This window comes from Microsporum canis, genomic scaffold, assembly GCF_000151145.1.
Source record: "Microsporum canis CBS 113480 supercont1.6 genomic scaffold, whole genome shotgun sequence".
NCBI lineage: Eukaryota > Fungi > Ascomycota > Eurotiomycetes > Onygenales > Arthrodermataceae > Microsporum > Microsporum canis.
The window spans coordinates 2,641,710-2,669,705 of record NW_003299164.1 but is presented as its reverse complement, the minus strand read 5'-3'; the positions used below and the strand labels follow the sequence as shown (position 1 = coordinate 2,669,705).

The window sequence follows — 27,996 nt, the reverse complement described above, 5'->3', positions numbered from 1 at the left end:
CAGGCGCTGAAGCAAATATGTGGAACACCGTCTCCGTCGATACGCCCGTCCTCAACAACTTCCTTGAGAGCATCGGAGGGCTTGTCCAGGGTCGCGATGGGGCAAAGCTGCAGGACTTCCTGCAACTCGAGCCACCCCTCTCTGCCGTTTACAACCAGATGATTGCTGAATTGCAGAAAAGGTACCCAGCCGGTAGTGGTAAAGACACAGAATTACTCTCCAAATGCGAAGGACAGATGGCTGAAGGTCAGTTGAGGAGTTTGTGGCCGGCTTTTCCACTCTTCATGCGCCTATATCTGACCTTCTTACGGGATGTGAACGTGGATAACCTTCTGGAAACATATAATCTGCTCAAGGGCTTGCTGAAGTAAGTTTCTCTATATGATTATACTAGCTCTACCTATGTCCATTTGTAAGTATCTGGGTTGTACTGACTCGAGATCTGAATCAAGCCAGAGTGTCATTGCCCTAGGTGACAGCCATATGGGGGTTGTTATCCTGCCCACCGTCTTCTATCTAAGCAAAGTGCTCTCTAAACTTGCAATTGGGCTTGACCGCCAACCAGAGCTGATTGCTCATCTACTGAGGCGCGAAGGGGCAGAGTCAGGCCAAGGCGAGACTGGGGAGAAAGTCACGCTTGTGGAAAAATCAACAAACATCGTTCGAGAAGCCTTTATTAAATGTCTGACGGATAGAGGTGGCACCTCAGGGATACATGCGAAGCCAGAAGGAAAAAGAGCAGGAATATACTTGATGGCAAATCTATGTCTGAAGCTCCTTTTCAAGGTATACCTATCCAAGATTACGTCCCTTTTTTTTTTAAAAAATAAGTCCCTTGTTAATATAGAAGACGCTTAGTGTGGAAAGCTACGCAACGCCGAACAAATGTTTGCGAGCATCAACTCACAGTCACCGCCACTCGAATATTTCCCTGCTTCGCAAAGGGTGACCTACCTGTACTATCTTGGACGATACCTCTTTTCAAACAACTTATTCTATCCAGCCATGATAGTTCTGGAAGCAGCATACAAACAGTGTCACCGGCAAGCATTAAAACAGCGAGGGATGATTCTCACATATCTAATACCATGTAATATCATTCTTGGCCGGTTCCCGTCACAAACACTCCTTCAAAGGCCAGAGGCTGAAGGACTAGGATATAAATTTATACCCCTCTGCCAGTATATTGCAAGGGGGGAGGTGCATTCCTTCAGAGACTATTTCTCTGTCAGCTCACCACACGCTGAGTGGTTCGCCAGGAAGGGGCTTTTACTCCCACTCCGCAATCGATGCGAGATCCTGGTTTGGCGGTCTCTTACTCGGAAAGTATTTATTCTAGCTGGCTTTCACGGAGACCAGAAAATGCAGACACAGCGAGGGCCACCGCCTTTCCTATACCTGCAAAAGCTCGAAGCAGCTGTTCGCTGGCTCGACAGCCGCACATCACCTTATTCACGCCAACTGCTGACCTCAAACCGACCGAGGCAAGCTGGTCTGCAGCTCACTTCATTCCCACTAGACCCCGACTTCATCTCCGAAGACAACTCAACGTCTGATTCGGCGGAAGATTCCAAATTCGACGACTACAATAATCCCGACTGGTACTTTGACCACACTGGTCACCGTGTTGAGGTCAAGAGCCCAGATGACCTGCCCGTCGATGGGCTGGTGGACGATGTGATTGGGATCCCAGATCCTTACTCAAGCTTGCCACCAGAAGACGAGCAGCAGCCTATAAACGGCAGCCAAGGTCCGGAAAGTGCTTCTTCATCTCCTCTGATGCAAGAACTAGAGGCCATCCTCGCCTCTCTACTCACCCAGGACCTCATGCGAGGCTATCTTACCCACAAGAACCCACGATATGCCATACCGGGAGCCAGACTGAAAGGCGCCCTCCCCACTGGCTTCCCAAACGTGTGGCAGACTATCTATGCGCGGGAACGCGAAGATGACCAGATTCCCGGATGGGTCAAGCCTGCGACAGGCTCTGGCGGCGGACGTAGAGCGCTAGGGGTGATTCCGGGAAGCGGCGGGCGAGTGGTCAACCTGAGCGGCGCCAGATCCATCAGTGAGATGACAGGCTCGGGATGAATATTCGAGCTCGAATAAACAAGTAGCTGTCGTAGCAAAGCATAGTAGATTTGGTATTTACAAGTGTCACAGGACAACATGAGGCTGTTCGCAGTTCTACTTATTATGGTCTTGGGCTGCAAACGCATCTGAGAGTCGCAGCATGTTACATGTAAAAATAACCTAGTCAAAAATATAGAGCATCCCTGTGGCGCTTCCTGTTGGATGTCTTACATATAAATAGTACAGAAGAGTTTTTACCGAGTGAAGGGGGAGATATAAGATATAATAAATACACAAGCCATTCGTTTTCCCTTTTTCTTCTTTAACTGCTTAACCAGTCGCTACAGTGCTACTCGACAGTCTTGACCATGCGATTCTTCTCTCTACCACTACTCGTTTGGCTGGCGACCACTGCGGCGGCCTCAGCAGCTACCTGCAACCGTGGGTACGAGCCATGCGAGGCCAAAGGCGCAGGTTCGGGCAGCCCACCAGCCATCGGCCCTGACATGGTGGGATTCTATGCGGATGTTGTCAACTCGGCGAACGGCGCTGGATCGAAGAAGAGGTCGCCGGACGAGATACACGATGTTATTGCGCGGGACGATGGCGGCCAGTCGAAGCTCTGTTGTGAGTTCTCTGCCTGTGTATCTGTTACCTGCTACAGCTGTATAAGACTGACCCAGGACAAGGCATGGAGCCGTCGACGGGGATACGATGTCTGCTCCTCCGGGGAGTCAAGATATCATTCTGCTGGGTGAGCTACATATATGTGTTTGTGTACATGTATATGTTCTGATGACGGACAGGACCGGTTTACCACCAACTATTACTTCGCGGATGGATCGTACGGAAGTGTCACCACAGGTGAATACCACCTCGCAAACGGCGACTCGGTCAACCTGATCATGGGCAACTATACACGCTCCGGCGGCGAGACGGGAAACCTATACGGTGACGGCACCCCTAGTCCCAATCTCAGCACCCTCCCGATCCCCACTCAGTTTACCAGCAAGGGAGTCGGCACCGCGATCCCAGGCAGCGAGCTGGGAGGTGCGGCGACCTACACCGTCAGCGAAGGCACAACTCGCCCTCCAACCACGATCCCAGCCACCACCATCGCCGCCAGCACTGACAGCGCAGGAGTCGTGGTCCCTGGTACTACCGTGCAAGCAACCGTCGTGCCAGGTACAACGGTTGGGCCGGCCACTGTCACCGTGACAGCGCCGGGGAAGAACCCGACAGCGCCACCGAACGCTGGCAGCCAGACGGTGCCATTGGGCTACACCCTGATGGCTTCGATGGTCCTCATGGCCTGTGGAATCCTGTCATGATCTCTGCTTTTCTTTTTAAAACCGCTGTAACGATAATGACGATGACGAGCACACGGATTAATGTATCTTATAGCAAGGCTCTAGGATAATCTCTCTCTCTCTATATATATACATATATATATTGCTATCTCGCTTTCACCGTCGCCCAGGCCGGAAGTGGCCTTTCCTCTTGCGGATGTGGTCTGTGTTGCCGCCTCTACCAGACCCGCACGACCACCGAATCTATAAAAGGACCACCACCTCCCACCGTTTTAACGTCCTCTCCTCGCAGGCCACATCCGGCCTCCAGATACCCATCCAGCCTTTATATAATATTTGGGTGAATTCGCGTGCATTCCTAAGGGTGCAGCACGACCTCGTTTATGCCTTTACCATCGCTATCTCGCCTTCCTCGCAGCTTCTACTGTTCTCGCCGCCGTTTCAGTCTCGTTTCCTTCACCCGTTCCCTCCTATTACCTATTCTACGCACTTTTACGGCCTTCCTCCCCTCCTATCCCCCCATTTTCTCTCTTTCTCTGTCTCTAGGCCATGCTGCCGCCATCCTTTCCTTCGCCGATGCCCCTCCCTCTCCTCGACTCGAGTCGTCCCGGCCACGTCATGTGCCCCTACGTATTATCCCCGAACGTTCTTTTATGCAGCCGCCTCTGCGATAGCTAACGCAACCCTTTCTATTTCGATCTTTGACATCCATCAAGTTCCACCGCATATCCCTGGGCTCCTTTGGGGTTTGCTTGGTCAAATGCCAGTTTCGTGCCGTTGGGGAGCGGCGTAAAGGTGGGTTGCCGGGCGACCTTGTACTACGCCACACTTCCCTGAACGATCGTGGTCCCCAAGCCGCCATTGCCGATAAGGTGCAGAAGGGAGGCGCCGTCGACGGGGAGCGAAGAGCTCAGCACGTGGACCGGAGCTTCGATACTCACGTAGATAGGGGCAGCGCTCTGGGAGACTCCCCTCAACGCTGCGCTCGTAAATATCGTACTATGGGTTCGGAAGTTCTAGGTATGCTAGATCCTTGCTACTTTAATTCCCGGCTAACTGTAGATAAGAATCGCGGCCTAGTAGCCCCGCAAGCGCATCTTATGACGACGCCGACCGTCGACGTAGCGCATCACCGTCGTTAGTTGACGGAGGGGGGACCGACGATAGGTGGAAGGTGAAGAAAATCCTGAAGTCGAGGGTTAGGAGAAATTATAGAGAAGGACGCATCGAGTATCTCGTTGCGTAGAAGTATTTGTAGCAGCCTAAAAGTAATCTAGGTAGATACAAGGAGCTTTTGTCTAACTTCTATCGATAATACCCGAAGTAACCGTCCAGCGCTATACTAGCAGGTAAGAATGCTGAGGCCTCAGTCAAGGCGACAGGACTATCCAATAAAGCCTTGCTTCTTTGAGGCAGCCGCTCTTTCTTCCTAACCTTCGTCCTCAAAATATTAGTTGGACTCCCAGATGAATCTTCGTGAACAAATTGGCCAAGTTGTTGCCTTTCTAGGTAAGAGCCTCTGCAAAGCACATTTCCGTTAAGTAATATACAAAATATGAAAAACCAAAGGAATAGTGTTAAGGATAAGTAGTATGTTTGCAGAACATTCAACGAGATACCTCATCTCTTTAAGGTACGGAAGAGTTAGGGGTAACGGACTAGGTATTAACATAACAAGTGTCTCGTGATCTCCATTCCCACATTTATGACGTATAGAAGAAACCTATAATTTAGCCAATGACTTTCTATTCGCCCCTCCATCCTGCGGCGGGGTAATGAGATTATTATTTGTCTCATCTTTCCTCTCTTAACCAGGCAGCGATATATTCGTTCAGTTTAAGCAAAATACAAATAGGAGGATCCTGCCATGTTTGCTATCATGAAATCTTTAGAGTCAGCTTAACTCACTCAAATAGAAAGGTGCCTCTCCAATAATTCTCTTTTTAGGTGAAGAGAATGACTACTGACAGTATAGCATAAAAAGACAGGCATAAGTTAGCATCATGTTACAAGGAATCGATTCAATCACATACCTACCTCTTCCAGACTCCCTTCAAGCCACCATTGAACAAGCAATAAGTACAACGTCCGGCACAGTTATTTCTCATTCGGAGCCATATGCCTCAAAATTTGACCTTCCTAGTAATGATGGGGTAAAATTGGTTGTGGAGGAGGCAAAGAAGGCTTATCAGAAGGTGTGAAGCTACGTTCCTTAAATATTCTAATAGCTAAATAAATTGGATATAGGAAAAGCTGCCTCGTGACTTTTCTGTCTTATCATTGCATGGGGCCGTCTTTAGAGGAAGATGGAAATCTGGTGGGCTTAACGATACTGTTATTGTCCCACTTATCGATTACCATGCTGAAGTTGTTGCAAGGAATGAAGGGGGGGATGAGAAAAGACTAGATTGGCATTGGAAGAACGCCATATTTGTGCAAAGGCTAACATTTTTTGAGATTGAAGGTGAAAATAAGATTGGTGCGATAATCCTTCAATTTAAGCGATAGATGACCAAATATACATACATATTATTTATATACTATTGACTCGGCGTGGGAATACGTAGTGGGAACAATTATATTTGATATTGGGCCATCTGGAGTGATACTGTAATGTGCCGTTTCAGGAATGTGTACCAGCAGACAGAGAATTGAAGTCACTTGGCTGCGCCGTCCATGAGTCGGTGTTGGGAACGACAGGCATGGAATTGAAGCTATTTGGCTGCGCCGTCCATGAGTCGGTGTTGGGAACGACAGGCATGGAATTGAAGTCACTTGGCTGCGCCGTCCATGAGTCGGTGTTGGGAACGACAGGCATGGAATTGAAGTCACTTGGCTGCGCCGTCCATGAGTCGGTGTTGGGAGTGTACACAGAAAAGGGGTCAAAGCCGCTGCTAGGCTGCCATGGATTAGTGTCAGAATACGTTCCTGGATTGCTGTGGGAGTTGTTTTGGTGGTGATTGGTTGTGCTTGGTAAACTTCCTAATTCCGTAGCGAATTGTTGGCCGTTAGAGTCGGTCCCAGAGAATCCATCATAAGCCGTATAAATAGCTACCGGATTATTTGTAGTTGCGGCGCCCTCTACCTGGCCTCGCACCTCCCGAATCGGTCTATGTTGAGTTGATATCCCAGACAAAGAGTTTCTATCTTCAAACGGAGGGTTAGTGGTCGATAATAGTGGCGCGGCATAACAGTTGTCTGTCTCTCTAAGGGAACTCTGGGGGTAATGAGGAATCCTATGCGTTTGGCGGGCTTGGTGTTGATGCTGAGAGCCTCCCCACGATATTGGCACTCCGCGGTGGCCAAAAGAGTTTACTGGCGTACTAACTCCGGTATTGACGGTCGCTTCTTCATTTGTATTCAGAAGCGCCCTGATGGTGGCCGTATGCGCCGCTGGTGTCTGACGCACAGCCATGGTTTGGTGAGCTAAGAACCCCTGTACCGGGGTGGCGTATGTTTGTGCTCTATTGGTGGGGAGGTTATAAGCTTGAGCATTACTTGACGGGGCAGGCGTGAAGGTGCGTGGTGCAACATAGGTCTGAGAAGTATTGCACGTTTGTTGGACTATGTGTTGGTTTTGCCTTTGGGAATTAGCATACACATTTACTATTGGAGAGGAAGCGGCCTGGTGGGCTGAGAAAGGAGCATTAGCGACGGATAAATGGATACCGATAAGAAAACTCACTATATGTCTCGATAGTCCGTTGGTTCAAGGCTTGCGTGGAATAATCCGAATATTGCCCACTGGGATGTACGGAAACTGTTTATTCTAAGTCAGCAGCAGTAAAAATCACCCCGATGACCGGGTATGTATCGTACGTGATGGTAACAGTGGCAATTGGAAACCCGACAGATTATTTGCCTGTTGTCCTCCGTCGATTGTTGTCTCGGGCCTTGTCGACGCCCATTCCGTCGGAATATCAGCTGAATCATGCCCAGCTACATCGCTCTCTGACTGGCCTTGTGTGTTCTGGGAGCGATGAACCGATCTAGACACGCTGCTCGTCTGTCTACCCCGCACAGCATCCGTTCGCCGACGTTTCGCCCTTGGCTGGCCATCACACTGCTGTCCGGGTCCCCCTTCTATCCCCGAACCTGCCTGCCGTTCGAGCCCCGTAGCGATCGAACCTCTGCCCTGGGAGGGAGCACTCGATTCCGTGGCTGAAGCAGTCTCATCTACCCCCTCCGTGTCTGCGAAAGTAAGTCCTTGATCTCGGCCAGGTATAGACGTACCCATACGCACCTTCCTCTCCGCCTTGTCTCCTTCGTTGCGAATGCCGATATTCGCTACAGGGGTTGCCCGCATATGGCTGCCTGTTCGCCCCATTCGCACAAGGTCGGTCTCCTACCGCGTCTACAGGTATATCTAGATTTGTGGCAGGCTCGTCGGCCTCTCGGCCCGTCCCAAGCGGCGAGGTAGGGAGAGTGGGTACCTCGCTGCCGCTGGTGTGAGCTTCATAGCCGCCGATGTTGCTTTCAGATAGACTTTCCGTAGCGCTTTCGGGGACGTCGCTCTCGCTGGCAGAATAATCTTGTCGAGAAGTATAGAATTCCTTGTATATAGGCCAGACCTCCTCGAAATCGTAAGAAAGCACTTCACAGACTTTCCTTAACCTAAGCCAGCGTTAACCACAAGTCAAGAGGATAGAGGTCACGTATACGTACGACGCAGATTTCCCGCAGCAGCGCTTGACGATGCAAGGAATAGATATTGGCATCTTATTGTCACCTAGTTTTGGTATAGGTTTGCCTTTCCCTTGTATTCCTGCGATGAATGCGTCACCGCTACGTGTGTTTGAGCATATCAATCTAAACTGCGAGATACTCTGCCCATCTGCCTGTCGTTAACTATTTGTGCGCGAAGATTCTGGTGGGTAACATACATAGAACGAAGACCTCTGCACTCCTATCTCCCCATCCAACCTTACGGAGTTCCAAAATCTGCGAATTGACCCACTTTGCAGCGTGTCTATCCCGGCTGAGGGTTCTTCCCGTGCTTGGATTGGGAATGCAGGTTTTCAAGATTGACTCAGTGTCGGCGAGCTCGGCCCCATTCTCTAACATCACAACACACGCCAGGGCCACAATGATAACGCGGAATGCCAGTATCCCCCGCATGGCGGAGTTTATATTCATCGCTTCTAAGGTAGAACCGGCATAGGCACGACATCTTTCACCCCACTCGTCTTGGCAATCATCCTCCCCGTCGTCGTCCCTGCCTCCACCACCACCCCCGTTGAACGGAACCTTACGGCAAAGTAATAGCCGAAGTATCTCCTCGCGAGATGGCAGGGCCGCCCATTTTTTCGTTTTTGGTATATTTGAGAGAAAACTATTCAGCTCCCTTTTCCACCTAAAGTCATCTAGCGTAGCGGAATTGTCCTTAGGGATTTTGTAAAGAACGAATTCCAGAGGAGCCTTATCTTGAACGGTAGGATTGCTTGTAGTGTGGACAGGGCTTCCTGTTGGGTGGCGAAGAGGCTCAGAGGGCAAATGCGTTTCAACCACAGTGGTTGTATTGTTTTCTGCCTCTTCTCTGGGTGGAGTAGGCAGCGCTCGAATAAAACCGTGAAGCTGTATACAAAACTCAGAGGAGGGTTCGTATGATTCAATGATGCGATGAGCTTTTAGAAGCATCTGCTTAAGATATATAAAATATTTAGCATTTCTCTCATGAGCTTGTCGAGCTGGTTAGAGTGAAGTCATGACCAAAGTATTTGATGTGGAGGATAATATTCAGTGCTCGATAGCTTGAACGTTGAAATGGTATTAAATGGGCTTAGCGTGGCCAAATTCTGGATGGGTTGATTGAGCGGAAAGCTAAAACTGACAACAATCAGCAAGTAGTTACAGGGTTGATGAAGCGGTGTCCTCGCCTCTAAGATTGGTCGCAAATAATCCCACAGTTTCTGCCTTGTATTGGAAAAACGACTATACTATTTCGGAAATGAACTTTGGCGCGTCCCTGTTTACCAAATTAAAAGTTAAAATACCTATGGGTACCGAGAGCGAGCTACAGTTACTCTGTTAACTCGATCTGGGCGGGGTACCTATCCCTTTTCGGCCCGCGTGTGCCTAAATCCTGACTATGTAACGATGACACAGGAGTAGATTGTCGACGAAACGGTAGAATTTCTGTATTTCTTATGTTTGCGGAGACAACTGTCTATAAGAAAGCTGACCGCTCCTTGTAGCTTGGGCGCCTTTCTGCGTAAACCATGGCCTATAGCCAGCCGGATAGTTTGTATCTGGCAACTACGATCGCAACATGTCCCTCCTCTCGTTTTTATCGTCCTGGCTGGGGCTGTGTTTGGGCGGACGGCGGAGACGCGCAAAAGAGTATGGCCCCTCTTTAGCTAAGTTCGACGGACACTAATGGCTCTAGAGTACTGCATGAACCTATGCTTCCGGAGCAGGTAGTTGAGATACTCTGGTTGAATGGAATGAAAGATGGCAATCCCCTAATCACAGTTATGGCCAACGACGGTGCAATTAAGTCCGTGCACTGTTCCTGGAGTCAATTTGGGCATATGCCGCGAGCATTAGAGATATACCAAAGGGATGGGGGAGAATCTCTGAACCCAGAAGTTAAACCGATGATCGTTCTATTCTGCAAACTAGGCAAACAAGCACAGACGCATTGGTAAGCATCCCGCTTGCGCTAGATTTCTAAGCACTCAAATACACTGACCTCGAGCAAAGGCGCGGTCGAAAGATTATAGAGAACTCAGACGCCATAGACTATATCATCGAGTATCAGGGGGTTATCTTCGGGACTGCGACGGGCGGTAGGCACATGGTCTTAGCTATCGCCCTAGTTAGGGGGGAAAGTGTGCCAGTGGTTTTCCCGAGTATCGATACATACAGGATTTATAGAGCAGATATTGACCTCTCGCCCGAAGAGCGGGAGCATCTTGCAAAATATTCGGCAATCGAGGCGTCGAAATTTGCCCTTAACTGCGATTCTTCCAGTAGTACTCTTGTCTCCTTTCCCCACCCTCCGTGATATGATACGTTCCTTGCATAAATCTAGCATATCCCTTAATCAGACAGTGCCAAATGTAGCTAGTTTCTCTCATCCTTTACCTTTTTTATTGTCTCTCGTTAGATATGTATATCTATCTTGGCATGGACGGCCCGTTCCATAGCTCGAGTTTCCTTTGTGATCCACCCTCCTCCGTGTATATAATAATTCATAGCGTCCCTTCTCCCCCTTCATTCCAAGCCGTGGAAACAAAAGAAACCGCCCTTATGCCTGCCTTCCGCCTCTCCAATGCCGACTTAGCGCCTCGGCCTGGGCCCTGTGCTGTCAAGCTTTTCTGGTCAATTTTTAATAGGGAAGGAACTCCAATTCTGGGGGGTTCAAAGCCCACGTGGTATGATCTTAGCGACCGATCGCCACACCGCGATTTGCGGCACATTATAATAGAGATTGTCTACCGTGCGAAACTAGGGGTCAATGGAACGTACCTTATACAGCTTCCCCCACAAGAATCCAGAAGTCAGAGCCTTGACACAACGTAGTACGTTCTTCGACCCGCTCATGTTGGAATGATTCCGTGCTAATCGTGCAGCTATTTGTGCGTATCCGTGACGGCAACAAGGTTCAAGCACGGTCCCCAGCATGGAAGTTTTAAAAAGTTATTCCTGTCTGAGGTGTGGTCGGGCGGAGTAAAGTTTTTCCTTAAATGGACGACGGGGTTGAAAGGGACGGCCCACCCGGTGAAGCTTACGATGAGCAGGAGTTCGACCGCGAGAAGGGCTTCGATGAGCAGTTTTGCAGGACGGCGTATAGGTCACGGGAATGCCAGGATACAAAGGCTGTGGATAGTGTGGTGGTTTCGGCTTCTCATAACTTGGCGAAGCAAGTTGCAGCCGCAATGTAACGAGTGTCTGCTCTCCCATCACCGGCACCGCCTTCGCTGTATAGGAGTGCGACGCGTTTATATGTTTAGTGGATAGCTTTCCTGCGGGCTAGCCTGGTGGTTTAATCAAATCTCATTGTATATTTATATACCCACGCCCGCTTCTCTACCATGGGCCCCGACTTATAGCTTGACTCGCGGTGTGAATTGCTCGGCTTCTCCCACGACCTCTGGCAGAATATATTCGTACCCCCCGCTTAGACGGTCTGATATCTATGGGAGCCAGCCGCCTGTATGGGCACCTCTTGGGCATCCACGCCTATCCTATTCCCTCAGTCACTCTGTTGTGACTTGTGGTACGGGTGGACCGACGCACACGGCTGTGTACCCTCTTCACGATCCTACTAAACTACCCGCTCACCACTATGAGCAGTACATTAATCTACCACCGCCAACGACCGACCCTTATGCGTGTAGGCTGACCGCACCATCCAAGGATGGGGATGGCACCAACACACCAACAGCTCTGCCATTCGAGACTTCAAGGGCGAGGGTGGTCGGTCCCCAGGGACAACGAGGGGACCTCCCTATTACCAATCTCCCGGAGCGTACGGAAATCTTAGTCACAACAGATAGTAGGGTCCAGTGCCCACAATGTCCCAAGACGTTCGCTCATAAAAAGCACGTTAAGCGGCATCTTCTGCGCCGTAAGTCTAGGATACTCGATCAAAGCCACTTTCTGCTCCTACTTTTGCTGACAGAGAGTGGAATGTATACAGATACCGGAGAGCGACCCTACGTGTGTGCCCTCTGCAGAGATTCCTTTACACGAAGTGATGTTCTCAAACGTCATTTCCAGAAGTGCTCCCTGCGACGAGGCAACCCAACCGGGGCCAGGCACTTATCCCACCCACAGGCCCGCAGGCCTAGGGTGGATCAAGGTCGATGCCGCCACGAAGGAGGTGCAAATACTGAGGCGGGAGGTGGAGTTGTTGAATCAAAATCTTTTAGAAACTACGGTTCTCAATAATGATTTCAAAATTCAGAATGAGAATCTACGGGGGGTGAATCAGCAGACTCTCCTCAGGGTGCGTGAATACAAGAAACTCTTAGAGAGCTTATGTGTGGTGTGGGGTATCCGATAAAATTATGCGTGATGTTGCCGCGGACTGCGTGTAATAATCTTATCGCCTGTCCCTGTATTGTATAGTATATCTTATCTGGCAATTAATGACAGTTTTTAAGGTCCGCTAGCTAACACCAGCGCCCCTAGGAGAGATTCTAAGGCACTTTTTCGGTCTGGGCCCTTCGTGCAGATAGCTACAGCAAGTGCTACGCGCCGTAGGCGTATTATGCTCAAGATCATCATACCCGCCATTATGAGAACGGGGGGAGGGCTGTGAGGTTCACCTGCCTGTTACGGGAGGTTGTATATGGCTTGTTAAAGATATAAGTGCTCACGTAGGTATGTATGGCAAGGAATCTAACTATATCTGGACAATTCTGGAAACCCACCTGGTGATCTATAAGAGCGACGGAGCGTCCCCCGATTTACCAAAGTCGAATGCTGTCCATCAGACATCAGATATGGGGCCTCTTCCACCGTCCTTCACCGCAGCGACTGCAATTATTGTAGTCTACTTTCCCACACTATCCAGCCCCGAGCCGGAAAGCGTGTGCTTGCCTAGGTTGGCCAGCCCATTTTCCCCAGACCACGAGAACAAACAGCCTTCTACTCAAGCAAGTCCAAATAAGAACGAGCATTTTACTACACACCTAGTGTCCGAGAGCTCTCTCGAGCAAGCGACCCCAATACCCAGCAATAAGATAATGGAGTGGTTAGCTAAGGATCCGGGCCTAGAGGTTGAGCTTTCCACCATTACTACATATTTTTCTTTGTCCGGCAAGAGTTATGGAGATATGGTCAGATTCTTTTCCTGTCCCGACGTTGAAACCTGCAGGAGCATTTGGCATGCCCCAGCTACCCCCAATAATGCCGTAGATTCCCCTCTACAGAGTGAAGCTGACGGTATACTTAAGGTGAATATATGCATAGTATGTAATATCAAACGCAAAGTCTATTATTGGTGATGCTGATCCTTATTATAGGAGACGATTAAATGGCAACTTGTTCAAAATCTTGTTGATTACCCCCTAGATGGAGTCCGCTCTTATTTTCTATTCCCGCCCGGCGATATATCGACCAATGATATCCCCAACAAGGTGGAATGGATTATCCATCAAAATCAGGGCCTGGGATATAGTGGCGTATGGCAGTACGATGGAGAAAAAGCAGCGCTATTGTTGCCAAGACAGGACAATATGCCACACGGCCTGTTTGTACTTCTAGCGTCCACAGTATTACGATGCCTGGAGAACAGCCCTAGCGTTATGCTATCCGAAATACAAAGTGACGGGATTCATATGTTGGTTTGCCCCTATTCTTTACTCTGCTCGCACGGCTAACCTATAGGCAGACTTGTTTTAGCATATACAGAGCCGGAGCCTGATAAGGATGCCATACAATTCGTATGTAACCTAGCATGCCCTTTTGTATGGACATCGCGTATAGAAGATCCCTCCCAACGTTCAGCGAAGTTGCGTGAAATGTTATACCAGGACCGCATGCCTATGCTAGACAAATACATGGGGCCATTTTTCAACGGTAACCAGGGGAGATACCTGGTTGATCTATAAGTACAATATGTTTTTGAAGGGGATACCGGGTATTGAGGTTCGATACGGCCGATATGTGTGGCGTGACTTGTAGGTTGTAGAGAGAGCTGTTGCAGAATACTCCGACGAAAATCTAACTCCATTAATGTTATCTATACTCTAATAAATATCGTTGCTTCCGCTTGAGAATGGGAATAGGGGCGCCCAGCAAACCCCTCAAGAAGCAGCTATATCCTGGCAGCTCTGTCCAGAAGACTTAGATGTCTACATAATGCACCACAGTAGGGATTCGAGCATATACAGGAACTGGCCTCCGCAGATCCTCCAGAACAAAATGCGTATAGCTGAAAGACGAGCCATATCACCTGGTGGATCGGGGCATCACATCCAAAGATGCAGGAAGGTGTCGCTCAGTCACCCGTTTCGCTCCCCTTTGAGAACAGCACGTTTGAATGTTATGTGGCCGACTATCTGTCGAAATTTCCAACCCAGGTGCGGCTTAACCGGCATATCCGCGAGATCCACGGCCAAAGAATGCTTAAATGTGGTGTCTGAGTGGGTATCCACGTCGCCGTACATTGCCGCATCAAGCAGAGGATACATCCGTGTCTCCAATCCAGCCATGCCATGGATGGACTGAGATGCAGATGGAGATACTAGTGATCAGCAAGTGATATATTGCATCAGTGGGAGAAATAAATCGTGCTATATAATGCGGCGTCTCTCACTTTCTCAATCACTTGTTGGATATTTTATTTCCTTAAACCAATTTCTATCAATTGATAGCATTATCAGATATTCGATCAAACAATTCCTAGATATTCACAATGGGTGTCACAAAATACGTTTTAGTCGACGGCAGTGGTGACCATCCAGCCCCAAATGACAAGGTGAGGGCGCCATACTTATGCTACCTATGGGGCGGCCAAAATCAGCAGAGCTACCACGAAGAAAAACAGTAAGATTTCCTCCACTCATACCAGATAGTTACTCATCCTTGATAGGCTTATTATCCACGGAGACCAGGGTTACAAAGAATTCCGTATTGAGGACGGAAGCGTGATTTCTGGTAGTATCACCTTGGGATATGATCTGTTAGAGTGCTAATAATGGCCTTTTCCTGCTAGGATTCAAGGAGGGCGTCTCTCATATGAGGCTCGGTGAAAAAAGCTTGCTTTTTATCACTAGGTATAGGCAATTGACTACAATTAGTACGGCCCGTTAGCTAACTTAAGTTAGTGACTGCGCATATGGTGATAAGTATGGGAATCTCCCCTCTTTAAGGCAATCCAGCTTACATTTTCAGGGGATTGCCTGGGTTAATACCACCAAACTCGGATCTTGTGTTGTATAAATCCCAACTCCCGATACCAATGCCTTAGTGAGGCTGACAGCCTATAGCATCGTTCATATAGAGAGTATTACCCGGGCGAAGCCTAGTTTGGGGATATATGGCTGCACTTTCAAAGGTTGCTTTTGCCTCTTTGGTAATCCCAACGCCTGGGTTACTCATGAAAGCGAAAACCACTCTGTACGAGAGAGCTGGCGGTGCCCCGTGGGTATTGAGAGTGGAAAAGAATGTGCGAGACTATTTGAACGTTCTCAAGGATTTAAACAACATCTAAAGGAGGACCATAAGCTTGAATTAGAGGAAGAGTTTATTAACATCTGCTATATTGGAGGTGATTATCAGCGTCGGTTTTGGTGTGGCTTCTGCAGAAAGGCTTATCCAGTAGTGGAAGAGGGGTTTGCAGCAATAGCTGAGAGACGCAGGCATATCTGTGGCCACTTTGAGGATGGGCAGAGTATTATAGAGTGGGTGGATGCTGGAGGTTACGAGCCAAATTGGGCCAGTGCTTCTGACGGGGTATTCCAAGTTGTTGGCTTTCCCCCGTTTGAGTGTGCGATTCTTAAAGAGGGGGTGATATCCAAGGCTCGAGCTACTGGATATTAACTATAACTTCTTCTATTTTTATTGCTCTGCTATTACCTCGCAGGGTAAACTCACATCTTGTTCGGATAGTATGTCTGTGAAGTTTACACAGCTTTAAGAAGAAATTTGTTGAATTTGGTTAGTTAATCAATTAACGGCACCTACCTAGGTACCTGTTATCTAGTTAAAATTTTTTCATTGAAATTTCTTAAATAGGTCTCTCGCCTTACTCATGTCGACGTGTAAACCCTGTTATCACTAGGAAATTTACTATAAGGTTCTTAGCGATCAGGTCAAGCTGTCGACAAGGGTCAAGTTAATGGCAAACAGGTTTCTCATAGTATTCCTAGGTGATATAAACATACGAAGTGGTAACCCAAATTGTTAACTAGTTAGTTAGGGGGACAGCTGGGGCTTTAAAATTAATCCTCCATATAGAAATAATCAGTCCCAAGGCGAGGTCCCGTCCCAAGTCAATGTCTGCCTGAAACGGCTTTTTAATTCTGCGCTTCTACCTTTTGCCTCTTCTGCATTTTTATCTTTCTATCGCTTTGCGGCTCAACCATAATTATTTCCTATTAAAAATTTTTATATAAATATAAGGATAAGGAAGGATGCATTCTGGTATCATAATTATGATAAATCATGTCAGCCACTATGGCTTCACAATAGCGAAGACACAGACCAAGTCGCCATCCACTATGGGGTCAAGTTCCTGATATCCTAGACAGTACATTCAGCTTGCACACAGATGACTGGGAACAAGGCATCCGTTAACTTGAAAATCTAAATACTCAGATTACTCAATACAACGAAACAAATACTATATCTATAACTGGAACTCTTGACCTTGAGTTTTTTAACCGATTTGCCAATGCAGTTGGTGAAATTTCCCCCGAAATACTCAATAATAACCTCAACCCTCGCCCCGAAAGCTTATCCTCTCTCCGAGAGACTTAACTAGCTTTCTAGGCGGTTAAACAACATGACAAATTTCAACCTTGATCTCTACCTGTTCCCCAATCTCCATGGCTCAAGCTATGGACGAAATTGATCCATCACTCATGCACGTTGATGATCAATACTTCTTCGAAACTGCCCAGCCCGTGGGGATAAGTCAACCAACTCCCTTAGTTATTCCCACTTTTGAAGATCCGAAACGAATAAGAAACCGCCTAGCGCAACGAAAATTCCGATCAAGTGGGTTATTTCTTCCTTTTTAGTTATCCAGTCTATAGTTATTCGTAATGTACTGATCCATGGACACAGAGGCGAATAAAAAACAGCAGATTGAGTCAAAGGAAAGAGATCAAGTTGCTTTGGGAGAGGGAGTTCACTTGCACAGAAGTAACAGTATACAATACTTATCTGGCTTGGAAGGAGACGCTCTAAGGTATACTCATCTATATCGCGATACAGAAAGCTTAGGCTGATCATAGCGGAGATAGCCTTGATTCGTTATTGTTTAATGATACCTCGGAATCCTCATCATTCGTTGAACAAGTGTATTCCGCTACCTACACCAATGTACCTACACACAGCTCTGCTGGTACCAATGCATGCTCCCTCGAGGAAATGGCTTTACCGTTTTCTTTGAACAAGTCAATTAACGTAAGGGCCACAGGAACCTCTACATTGCCCACTTCTCAGTTCAATACCTTCGCCACAAATTCCAACTCTAATAGCCGTGGAGATGATTGGCCTCAACCTCATCATCCAGCCACCTTGAACGGGGAGAGCCAAAACAAGTCCGAGGCACAGGCGCGGCCGAATTCGAGATTTTCTGTATCGAGTAAAGACTTTGAATCTTCCGAGTTAGCTTCAGATACTCAACGGAAAGCCTCGCCTGGTCCTCTCACGTTAGAACAGCGCATTCGACACATACTTGATGCAACTGAGGAAATGGGATTTGATAGCATTGACGCAGTCGCGACATTATACTACACAGCCAGGTTTCCGAAACACTCTTTGTTGCATTACGCGCAATCAACAAGCCGCAGTCATCGTCTAGGCAAGTTTTTATCGAGTCTCCACGAGAGTTCAAACCATTGGGTTGGTCGTGAGGCCCGTGGGTATCACGACGGACAGATATCATGTATAGAGCGTACATGTACCTCTGAACTAGGGAGTTTACTTCAACATATCCCACTGGCTATTAAGCAGGATACCAAAAAACGCACTTTTATTGTGGATATAATTAGTAAGCAATATTTAAAAGAACAGGTTTGTTCCCCTTCTTAAATTGACTTAAGGGTAAAGGCAAGATATAGGGTAGAACTCAGCACTAACCGAAAACTAGCTTCCAACCCTCTGGTTGCTTTTATCACAGGTTGCCCATCATGTTAATTTTCCGGAGCAACAATGTTCCCAGGCTATCATTGTTTTTCTATATATGTTAAAGGTTTTGTAACAGTTTAACTTATTGATTGCTTCAATCTCTCGCTCTGTTAACACGGCTATATATTGGCCCTATGTTTCCGTCTCAAGGTCTTGATCAGTTCAATCTTAGGGAGATAATACGCTGGCCTGATAACTATCGCATTGGCCAACCCACCTTGTTAAATTTGAGTTATATGCAGCTCGCTCTCTTCCGTTGACACTGAATGGTTTAAGGACATGGTGCTAGGTCTGGTATAAGCAATCAATATTACATAAGTATTCTTTACTTGCGAATCTTCGATATATGTCTCCCCATCATCAGTATGTGTTCCCCGTCTTCACATCTTCAAAGCGAGGGACAGCGAAAGTTGATAACTACTGAGCTCGATTAATGAAATATTTTGAACCATCAAGTAACCACCCGTCAGGCCTGATAAACTAAACTCGGATTAACTATGGTCCGCGAGGTGTGAGCTGTGGCTTAATAAGCAGCCGCATCAGCTTCTTCGCTTTCGATGCCAGCAAGACAAAAAGAAAACCAGAAGAAGGGAAACAGATAACAGCTGGCTACGGAGTATGGTTTTTGGGTCTATAGAAGGACTTCGCCGTTGCTACATTTTCACCGCCTCTCGCATGTTCCCCTGAGCCGGCTGGGGCCGTGTTTTGTATTAACAAGTAAGCTGATACTCTCTCCTTGAAAGAAGACCGGCTAGCAGCTAATATACGACATCAAGCCCGCAGCGAACGCCCAACGATGTGGCCTACAAGCAAGTCGCAGGTCTTGCTCTCGCTCCTCACTCCAGCTTTATCTTCAGCCTTTTATCTACCTGGCGTAGCTCCAACCTCCTACGATGCTGGCCAGAAAGTTCCGCTCCATGTAAACCATCTCACGCCGGCGGTGGCACAGGATGCGCAGGTTCACTCCGTCTTCTCCTACGACTACTACCACCCGGCATTCCACTTCTGCAGACCGAAAGATGGTCCCAAGGACGTCCGGGAATCCCTCGGTAGCATCATATTTGGTGACCGTATCCTCACTTCGCCGTTTGAGCTCCACATGGCCAAAAACGAAACTTGTAAGCTGCTCTGTTCGGAGGTCAAGTTCGACGGCATGAGCAGTCAATTCGTCAACCACAGGATATGGCAGGGCTATAACATCAACTGGCTCATCGACGGCCTCCCTGCAGCTCAGATAAACACTGATGAGCAAACAAACGAGCAGTTCTACAGTCCTGGCTTCCTCTTGGGAGACATCAATAGTGATGGGCAGTCATTCCTCCACAATCATTACGATATCAACATCGAATATCACCGTGTTGCTGGGCTCGGGACCAAGGAGAAGTACCGCGTTGTCGGAGTCCTGGTCAACCCTTCTTCCCAGAAGGCAAAGGTCTCCGGGGACAAGGCAGAATGTACCGGGAAGGATGTAGTTATGCTGGATGATAATGGCGATACGACTGTTGCCTGGACTTATAGCGTCACCTGGCGTGAATCCCCTACTGCGTGGGCGACCAGGTGGGACAAATACCTACACGTTTATGACCCGAGCGTTCACTGGTACTGGCTCATCTATTCCGCCGTTTTTGTCGTTTTGCTAGTCACATTGGTGAGCAGCATCCTTCTCCGGGCCTTGCGAAAAGATATTGCACGGTACAATCGCCTGAGCATGATCAATATGGATGACTTCAATGACAACGGCGACTCGGTTGAAGATGGCATTCAGGAAGACTCTGGATGGAAGCTTGTTCATGGGGATGTATTCCGCACCCCGAATCATCCCCTCCTCCTTAGTTTGCTGGTAGGGAATGGCGCCCAGCTTTTCGTTATGACTGGTATCACTGTCGGTAAGTTACAATATCTCGGCTAGATATTTACCTCTTTTATTTCCCTTTATGACTAACTTTGTCCAGTTTTTGCACTCTTTGGTCTTCTCTCGCCCTCTAACAGAGGATTTTTGGGGACTGTCATTCTGATATTATATACTCTACTCGGCTTTGTCGGTGGCTATGTCGCCGCTAGAACGTACAAGTCATTCGGAGGTGAATCTTGGAAACGTCTCATCATCCTCACCCCGGTACTCGTTCCGGCCATTGCCTTCTCAACTTTCTTCTTACTCAATCTTTTTGTCTGGGCCAAGGGGTCCAGCGGTGCTGTTCCATTTACCACCATGCTTCTCACCGTTATTATCTGGTTCGTCATCAGCGTGCCGCTCAGTGTTGCAGGCAGCTGGGTTGGACTCAAGCTCCCTGTAAGTCAATATCATACTTTCAATCGATGTTTAAACCACCATATAAATGCTAATCATACATCATATTTCTCTTTTCAGGGGTTTGAAGGGCCTACTAAGACAAACCAGATCCCCCGTCAGATCCCTCCAACGGTATGGTCCCTTCGCCCTCTACCATCAACTCTTATAACTGGCATGCTCCCCTTCGCCACTATTTTTGTGGAACTATATTTCATCATGACATCTCTTTGGACGAACAAAATCTACTACATGTTTGGATTCCTCTTCCTATGCTACGGGCTTATGATCATGACATCCGCAACTACCACTATCCTCCTTGTCTACTTCTTGCTCTGCGCAGAAGACTACCGATGGCACTGGCGTGCATTTATCGGTGCCGGTATGACGGGGGGTTATGTTTTCCTAAACGCACTCATCTTCTGGGCAACCCGTGTCAGCTTCGGCGGTGTTACGGGTGCCGTTCTATACCTAGGTTATTCTGCACTTCTTGCTTTCCTAGTATTTGTATTAACTGGTAAGTTCTACAGTCATTTTAGAGGCTACTTATAAATTACACGCTAACACTCTTGGAAATCTAGGAACTATTGGCCTATTTGCCAGTTGGGCTTTTGTTCACAGGATCTACGGCTCCATTAAAGTTGACTAAAGTACCTATTCATTCCATTATATGCCCGTCAGGTTTGTGGCTGAGGGAATTTCATTTTTCTTCATATATCTCAAAGGGATTATATTATTTCCCCTTGTTCCATCCTAGACTGCGTTTAAGTCTCTGTATTAGTATTATCCTTACATATTTACCCATTTTAACGACTGAAACCGGCAGGTTGGCTCTAGATCTACGATAGCTACCTTCTTACGAAAATATAAACATCGTATACGCAGCATACACCCCTTTGACCATATCATGCACTGTTACTGATATCACATAGATTGACCAAACAACGTAGTTACACAGGGAAGTGAAATAAAACAAAAAGAAAGGAAAGGGATATAGAGTTAGTAGCAAGCAAACATAATCATGGAACATCGAACGGCATCCGCGAGATGTGGACCGTCTAGTAGAGGTAATAATATGAGAGGAAAACAAGATGTGTAACAGTAGGATGGGATAGTTGGCTGGGGTAATAGGTAAAAAAGGAGCAATAAAACAAGACATGCCGACCAACACGGATACAACGCCTATACTAGGCCATCGTATAAGGACAGAGCACTGACTATAGTCTCGTCCCGTTTGCTACCTTCTTTGAATTCACTGATATCCAGACTGCCGTTTTCGTCCTTGTCCATCATACGGAATATTTTCTGCACGCGCTTTTCAGGGGTGTCTTCGTCCTCGGGAAGTTTAACCATGGAGCCAACCTGGGGTCGGAAAGTGTGAGTATTTAACCTGGTCCTTGAGCTACCAGAGCCACATACCATCTTGTAGATTGCCTCAACTATAGCAAGCATCTCTTCATAGCTAATCTTACCATCACCGTCGATATCGTACAGCTGGAACGCCCAGTCAAGCTTATCTTCCATCTTACCCCTCGAGGTAACGGAAAGGGCACAGATGAACTCCTTGAAATCGATCATTCCGCTTCCATCTGCGTCGAATACACGGAAGACATAGTTTGCAAACGATGACGGATCGCCAAAGGGGAAGAACTGCCGGTATATCTTTTGGAATTCCTCTTTGGTGAGGGTGCCGGACGGACAGTCTTTCAGGAAGCCTAGCAGGTTCTTTGTTTAGCAGATTGTCATCAACCTACAGAAAGGGAGCGTGTATGATTATGCTGGTCCTTTCATCTCGCAGACCGACCTTTGTACCATTGCTGGAGCTCCTTTTTGTCGAAATGTGTTGATCTTTGAAGCTCTTCGAGCTGGCTCGGCGAGAGTTTGGACTGTCTGCGGATGGTAAAGAACTTATTAGCAAATGCTACAAAACAATAAGAAGACAATAATGGTTCTGTTTGGGGTTCAAGAGGGGGGTATAACAGTTATTCCAGGCTGGTATATCTGCCAGCTACCCCAGAGGCTCTGGGGATATATGATGGTTCATCTATACCTCTCCCCGCGGAGATCACGGGCGGGGGGGGACAGAAATTGTCGCGAGATCTGGAAGAATACTCACGATTTCCCCATGATTCCCTAGTCCCTTGTACAGGGCCAGATAGCAGCTATATCTATTGCCTTTGAGCGAGGAAGCGTGCACTCGTCTGGTAGGATAGACGGGTTTCAAGTATGCGGCGGCTCGCGGGGTTGTAGATCGATAAACTAAGTACTGTTGGGAAAACTTGAGGATGGTAAAACGATAGCGAGAAGTATGAAGCGCGTAGGAGAATAGAACAAGTAACGGAGGTGTCTTGGAATACTTGACAGGGTGGAGACTAGGAAGTGTTGTGGTGTTTGTTATATGTAGGAGATTTGAAGGACTTGGAGATGGAGAGATTGTAATGGCGGCTCGGCGGAGGAAGAGTAACAATACTTATGTACGATGGACGGAGAGACACTTCAAAGCCGAAGAGCCCACTGCAGCTGTCACGGAGTCGAGCTGGTAGACTTTATTTCTTTATCTTTAATATCAACATTTATTCTTTACATTTACTATTTATATTTACTCTTTATATCTTTTTAATGTCTCTTTGATCCCATTAACTAGTTAGCCATATTACATAAGCAAGTAACGACTTCACCCAAAAGACGATGAAGAAACCAGATATTGAGAGAGATGCCATGAGATACCATGAGATACCATGGATGCAGAGATACTAACACCTCTCACCTCTCTAGAGGCCCGGCTCAACGCCCTGCTGACATCTATCACGTCCACCCCTACCGCCTCTGGAGCTCCGGCCGCGACAGTTGCTCTCCTTGAAGCGGACGACGCGCTCAGTAGCGCTCTGCAGACGCTGAGAACACACCAGGCAAATTACGCCAGGATCCTTCGACTGCGTGCTGAAGCTGTCAGCCTCGAGGATCGGGTTCGAGAGACCGTTCGCCAGGTGGGCGAGCTGGGAGACGAGATCTCTGCAGCTGCTGGCGAAGATGAGGACTCGGACGATGGCATTGATGTTGACACTGGGAGTGATATTGACATGAGTGAGAGGGATAATGACGAGACACAGCAAAACGAAGTGGACTATAGGTTACTGCTTGGTTTTGCCAGACGAATAAGCAAGTACAACAACGAAGCTGCTGTTGATGCCTCCAGCACACGGATGCCGGCAAAGGAGCAAGCAGATGGCGACACAGCGGCGGAGACGAACGGGATGAGAGAGAGGGAATATGGGCCAGCTGCAACGCATGGACAGACGACGGGGGTGGGCATCGCGTCTCTGCCCCAGGACACCGTCTCCTGGCTGGACGAGACCGCCAACTGGACACGGCTCATGTCCGCTCTTCCATACCCAAGTGAGGACCGTATCCGTGTTGGTCTGATGGGCCACCTACATGCCACTGCCGCTGCGGAGGGAAAGGATGTTGAAAAGGAGGTTGAACGTCTCCTTATGGCCGCAACACAGAAAAACTCGCCCAAGGAAGACGTTGGAACATCACCACAGCAGCAGCAGCAGCTTGATGTAGGTATTGCAGAGCCAGTTATTGCGTCTATAAACCGCCAAGCAACGAACAATAGCAGCCATGCTGCAGAGCCTGTGAAAGTGAAGCCAAAGCTGGACCTTGACCTGTATGATCCGGACGATGATGATGTGTGAAAACTCCTTTGATCTACCCTATCAGGGGCCGGCCAGCAATTTCCCGACACATCCTTATTCTGCCAGTTTGCTTACTTGCTCTGTTTACTTTCACCTTTTGACGGGGCAAGCACATATTTATACCCTCCCTCTGGTCCTTCTCTATTGCTCCGTCCTTTCCATCAGCCAGGGGCATCAGCCATGGAGAAGGAACATCCATCCTTGTTGATTTTCTCTGGCCTTTTTTTTGCCGCTTCCCTTCTTCGTTTCTCTTCTCTCTACTTTGTCCAGACATCATGCATATGATACCGTGAAAGTGTCAGCCAGAGTTTTTGACCTTACATGCCCTCTTCATTTTGTTATAGAATTATAGCTGCATTAGTTATTATCATGTCTGGCCAAATATTCACTACAGTCAGGATCAATACAAACAAGAATCGTCATTCGAACAGCCCAGTTGACGAGGATCCAGACGCGTTGCCTGGTGCCTCGGAAAAATCACCGCCTGTGGGCGTGGAAATCATCTCATCTGGTAGCACTGCCGTCAATCTCACAACAGGTGATAGTTCCAGCCAAGATGGTAAACAGTCGCTAGTCCTCAAAGGTGCCCAGATTGAGATCCAGGAGTCAGAGAACTACGACCGGCTGCCTTTCTCATACCCTTGGTGGAAGAAATGGACCATCCTGGTCATCATATTCTTCGTACAAGTCTCTATGAACTTCAACACAAGTATCTATGCCAACGCTATCGGGCCCATGGCTGACCACTTTTCAATCACCGAAGCCACCGCCAGACTCGGTCAGATGGCATTCCTGATTGCATATGCGTTCGGTAGTGAACTCTGGGCTCCATGGAGTGAAGAACTAGGTCGCTGGCCTGTTATGCAGCTTAGCCTGCTTCTGGTCAATATATGGCAGGTTCTATGTGCTGTTGCCCCCAAGTTCTCCTTTATAATTGCCGGTCGAACCTTGGGAGGTCTGTCGTCCGCTGGAGGTTCCGTTACCATGGGAATGATAGCGGACATGTGGGAGCCGGATCAGCAGCAGTATGCGGTCGCCTTTATTGTTCTTTCTTCTGTTGCTGGTTCTGTCGTTGGCCCCATTGCTGGAGGGTTTATGGAAGTCCGCCTCCATTGGCGATGGAATTTCTGGATCCAGCTCATCCTCGGAGCCGCCGTTCAGCTTGCTCATTTCCTTCTTGTACCGGAAACTCGCTCAACCATCGTCTTAAATAACTTGGCGAAGAAGCAGCGGAAATCAGGAATAGCTAATGTTTACGGCCCACTCGAGCTTCGTGGAGCGAACCTCTCCCTAAAGGAGGTCGTTACGATCTGGGTTCGCCCATTTAGCATGTTTATCCGCGAACCAATTGTTTTGTTCCTTTCACTCTTGAGTGGATTTAGTGACGCCCTTATCTTCACCTTCCTCGAGTCATTTCAACCGGTCTATAGTCGATGGGGATTCAGTACTATCCAGATTGGCCTTGCCTTTATTCCGTATGTTTAATTACCGGACCTACTGTTTATTGCTGCTAATCTCCGCTCTACAGGATCATGATCGGATACTTCCTTGCTTACTTCTCATTTTTCCCTGTGATTATGAAAGATAAAAGAGCCATGTCAAGGAATCCCGACGCTCTTGATCCTGAATCACGGCTCTGGTGGCTTCTTTTTAGTCAGTAATGTTCACACCTGCAATTTCCATGTCAGATATTCTAACCCCGTTCCTCTACAGCTGCTCCCCTGGAAACTATTGGCCTCTTTGGATTTGCTTGGACTAGCATGGGTCCGCCAAAAGTGCATTGGTTCGCTCCGATGTTTTTTTCAATGCTGATTGCAATTGCAAACGTTAGTATCTTCTATGCCCTAACATAAGATGTTAATATGATATCATGTCACAGAGCCAAGGCTAACACATCCTTAGTACTGCATTTATATGGCGACAATAGATTACATGGTCGCGAGCTATGGCCCATACTCCGCCTCAGCAACGGGCGGCAACGCTCTAGCCAGAGACTTTTTAGCAGGTATTGCTGCCCTCTACTCTACGCCGAGTAAGTACTGCCTAAATATCACTATTTCGACCTTTTTTTCGATAGCATGGCGTTAACCATGCAATCGGTGACAAGTGTACCGAAACATAAAGCACAAGTACCACCTCGAAGTACCCTCCACCATTCTCGGGTGCATCTCTTTCCTAGTCACGGTTCCTATTTACATCTTCTACTGGAAAGGCCCCGTAATACGTGCAAGATCAAAATTTGCCCAGGGTGTGGCTCGCAATAGAAAGGAGCTTAGGCACCGTCGTGCTATCCACGAGAGAAGCTCAGTTGAGGCTGGGAAGTCGACTGATGTCTAGCTACCATTCAATCTCCTAGAGTGATGGAGAGAAATCGAACCCGGGGTTTCATTGTTGCTTAGACTTTTATGTCACCAGTTGAATAGGGCGGCTAGCTTGGGTTCAGTGGCGATATGCATGAGCATAGTCGGACAGCGGTTATCATCATCATATGCTTCGCTTTTTCCGCTTTTGTTTTATTACCGTGTATAATATCTGGCGGCCCTTTTCGTTTACCTGCCGCCCTGCCTTAGGTGTTCACTTTTACAACGTGGTCTCCTGAGCCGAGGACCTTAGTGTTAAACGGTGCTGATAAATTCTTTGAGTCCTTCGTTTAGCCATCTCAAGCCGCCGGTATACTCCCCTTCCACCTATATTAATCTATATTAAGTCCATCACACTGGGTCCTTTGGATAAACCACAGTATACGGGAGAATAAGTGGGACTGCCTGAGCTCCCCCCCCCCTGTAACTGTTGATGAAAAGATAATACCACTTCATCTCTCTACTGTCCTCAATTTAAACCCTGCCCTAGTTCCCCCAATCTACACAAAGTCTGGCTCTATCCTCTAATCCTCCATTCTAGCGAAGCAAAGAGCATCAGAGAGACTGTAATCTCGTCGAATGGAAGAAACCTATTTACTTACACGGCAAAAGCATTTTCCACCGAACCTGGTACCATGTTCCTGGCGAGTACAGAGTGCATCAATTGCGTCCCACCCAGAAACATCCATGTCAGTCGTTATTTTCTCGCTGAAACCCTGAATAATAAACAAAAAGAGGCCAGGCTGATATATATACCGTAACCACTACCAACAAACGCACTAACTAGTCTATTCTGTTTTTAGGATCATGCTATGTAGTTATAGCCCCAGTAGCTAACTAATATCCCAGAGAGATGCTTAATTTTGGCATCTATTTCACCTTGAACTGGCCGTCTTCTTTCTTCGTGTATAACCAAAGCTCAACCATGCATAAAGCATTAGCAGAAAGCCCCTGAATGCAAGTTTCAAGCCAAAGACAAGGCGCTCATGGGAGGCAGATGCTAGTCCTTTTTATTGCAATGTTATACAGTAATTTATTCTTTTCAGGGGCTATTTACGTGAGTCATATCGAAAAGCATCCATAGTAACCAGAGAATTCCCATTGCCAGCTCGCGATGGACTAGTTATTTTTAGCCTAACGAAAGAAAGGAGTTATATATAGATAAATACATGGGTAGGACTATTGTTATTGGAGTAAATGCATGATTAAAAGATTGGCCAAGATCAAGAGAAGAAGAAAGCAATGCCGGGAGAAAGAATGAAGAACGGATGCGCGATAAATGGGTATTTGTACAGGCTGACACCAAAAAGTAGTGGGATATATCTGTGTAATCGCTATGCTGGCAACGATGCGGTGGTCCTAGAATTTTTTTAAAAAGAAAAGGTAAACGGTCCAAAAATGACCCTCCAATACCTGAGAATTATGTCATGCCAAATTAATTTAAAGAAAAAAGAAAC

General features: G+C 47.6%; 12 protein-coding genes across 12 annotated transcripts; 10 read left to right on the top strand and 2 right to left on the bottom strand.

Moving 5' to 3' along the window:
* Positions 1 to 17: 17 nt before the first annotated feature.
* Positions 18 to 2,091, top strand: MCYG_07128 (COP9 signalosome complex subunit 12; the record flags this gene model as incomplete). The annotated part of the gene is made up of 3 exons (XM_002845118.1): positions 18 to 367; positions 453 to 786; positions 859 to 2,091. The coding sequence occupies 3 exons, from the start codon at positions 18 to 20 to the stop codon at positions 2,089 to 2,091; spliced, it is 1,917 nt and encodes a 638-aa protein (XP_002845164.1).
* Positions 2,092 to 2,441: 350 nt separating this feature from the next.
* On the top strand, positions 2,442 to 3,404 carry MCYG_07127 (conserved hypothetical protein; the record flags this gene model as incomplete). Its single annotated transcript, XM_002845117.1, has 3 exons — positions 2,442 to 2,700; positions 2,763 to 2,827; positions 2,880 to 3,404. 3 exons carry the CDS (start codon positions 2,442 to 2,444, stop codon positions 3,402 to 3,404), a joined length of 849 nt encoding a protein of 282 aa, XP_002845163.1.
* Positions 3,405 to 5,372: 1,968 nt separating this feature from the next.
* MCYG_07126 (uncharacterized protein) lies at positions 5,373 to 5,891 on the top strand (the record flags this gene model as incomplete). The annotated part of the gene is made up of 2 exons (XM_002845116.1): positions 5,373 to 5,578; positions 5,631 to 5,891. The coding sequence occupies 2 exons, from the start codon at positions 5,387 to 5,389 to the stop codon at positions 5,889 to 5,891; spliced, it is 453 nt and encodes a 150-aa protein (XP_002845162.1).
* Positions 5,892 to 6,006: 115 nt separating this feature from the next.
* MCYG_07125 (uncharacterized protein) lies at positions 6,007 to 9,020 on the bottom strand (the record flags this gene model as incomplete). Its single annotated transcript, XM_002845115.1, has 6 exons — positions 6,007 to 7,016; positions 7,069 to 7,143; positions 7,203 to 7,574; positions 7,627 to 7,997; positions 8,049 to 8,217; positions 8,267 to 9,020. 6 exons carry the CDS (start codon positions 9,018 to 9,020, stop codon positions 6,007 to 6,009), a joined length of 2,751 nt encoding a protein of 916 aa, XP_002845161.1.
* Positions 9,021 to 9,856: 836 nt separating this feature from the next.
* On the top strand, positions 9,857 to 10,389 carry MCYG_07124 (uncharacterized protein; the record flags this gene model as incomplete). The annotated part of the gene is made up of 2 exons (XM_002845114.1): positions 9,857 to 10,026; positions 10,086 to 10,389. The coding sequence occupies 2 exons, from the start codon at positions 9,857 to 9,859 to the stop codon at positions 10,387 to 10,389; spliced, it is 474 nt and encodes a 157-aa protein (XP_002845160.1).
* Positions 10,390 to 11,751: 1,362 nt separating this feature from the next.
* Positions 11,752 to 13,945, top strand: MCYG_07123 (RfeC; the record flags this gene model as incomplete). The annotated part of the gene is made up of 6 exons (XM_002845113.1): positions 11,752 to 11,856; positions 12,028 to 12,336; positions 12,535 to 12,589; positions 12,714 to 13,171; positions 13,358 to 13,674; positions 13,726 to 13,945. 6 exons carry the CDS (start codon positions 11,752 to 11,754, stop codon positions 13,943 to 13,945), a joined length of 1,464 nt encoding a protein of 487 aa, XP_002845159.1.
* An 806-nt stretch (positions 13,946 to 14,751) lies between these two features.
* On the top strand, positions 14,752 to 15,878 carry MCYG_07122 (conserved hypothetical protein; the record flags this gene model as incomplete). The annotated part of the gene is made up of 5 exons (XM_002845112.1): positions 14,752 to 14,882; positions 14,929 to 14,996; positions 15,052 to 15,112; positions 15,164 to 15,184; positions 15,326 to 15,878. The coding sequence occupies 5 exons, from the start codon at positions 14,752 to 14,754 to the stop codon at positions 15,876 to 15,878; spliced, it is 834 nt and encodes a 277-aa protein (XP_002845158.1).
* Positions 15,879 to 16,885: 1,007 nt separating this feature from the next.
* MCYG_07121 (conserved hypothetical protein) lies at positions 16,886 to 18,127 on the top strand (the record flags this gene model as incomplete). The annotated part of the gene is made up of 4 exons (XM_002845111.1): positions 16,886 to 17,057; positions 17,127 to 17,250; positions 17,297 to 18,080; positions 18,110 to 18,127. 4 exons carry the CDS (start codon positions 16,886 to 16,888, stop codon positions 18,125 to 18,127), a joined length of 1,098 nt encoding a protein of 365 aa, XP_002845157.1.
* Positions 18,128 to 18,990: 863 nt separating this feature from the next.
* On the top strand, positions 18,991 to 21,130 carry MCYG_07120 (endomembrane protein EMP70; the record flags this gene model as incomplete). The annotated part of the gene is made up of 4 exons (XM_002845110.1): positions 18,991 to 20,080; positions 20,147 to 20,484; positions 20,563 to 20,998; positions 21,063 to 21,130. 4 exons carry the CDS (start codon positions 18,991 to 18,993, stop codon positions 21,128 to 21,130), a joined length of 1,932 nt encoding a protein of 643 aa, XP_002845156.1.
* A 533-nt stretch (positions 21,131 to 21,663) lies between these two features.
* Positions 21,664 to 22,608, bottom strand: MCYG_07119 (neuronal calcium sensor 1; the record flags this gene model as incomplete). The annotated part of the gene is made up of 4 exons (XM_002845109.1): positions 21,664 to 21,843; positions 21,901 to 22,196; positions 22,286 to 22,371; positions 22,598 to 22,608. The coding sequence occupies 4 exons, from the start codon at positions 22,606 to 22,608 to the stop codon at positions 21,664 to 21,666; spliced, it is 573 nt and encodes a 190-aa protein (XP_002845155.1).
* A 611-nt stretch (positions 22,609 to 23,219) lies between these two features.
* MCYG_07118 (conserved hypothetical protein) lies at positions 23,220 to 24,179 on the top strand (the record flags this gene model as incomplete). Its single annotated transcript, XM_002845108.1, has 1 exon — positions 23,220 to 24,179. One exon carries the CDS (start codon positions 23,220 to 23,222, stop codon positions 24,177 to 24,179), a length of 960 nt encoding a protein of 319 aa, XP_002845154.1.
* Positions 24,180 to 24,548: 369 nt separating this feature from the next.
* Positions 24,549 to 26,516, top strand: MCYG_07117 (polyamine transporter 4; the record flags this gene model as incomplete). Its single annotated transcript, XM_002845107.1, has 5 exons — positions 24,549 to 25,654; positions 25,708 to 25,832; positions 25,893 to 26,005; positions 26,082 to 26,211; positions 26,287 to 26,516. The coding sequence occupies 5 exons, from the start codon at positions 24,549 to 24,551 to the stop codon at positions 26,514 to 26,516; spliced, it is 1,704 nt and encodes a 567-aa protein (XP_002845153.1).
* Between the last annotated feature and the right edge of the window lie 1,480 nt (positions 26,517 to 27,996).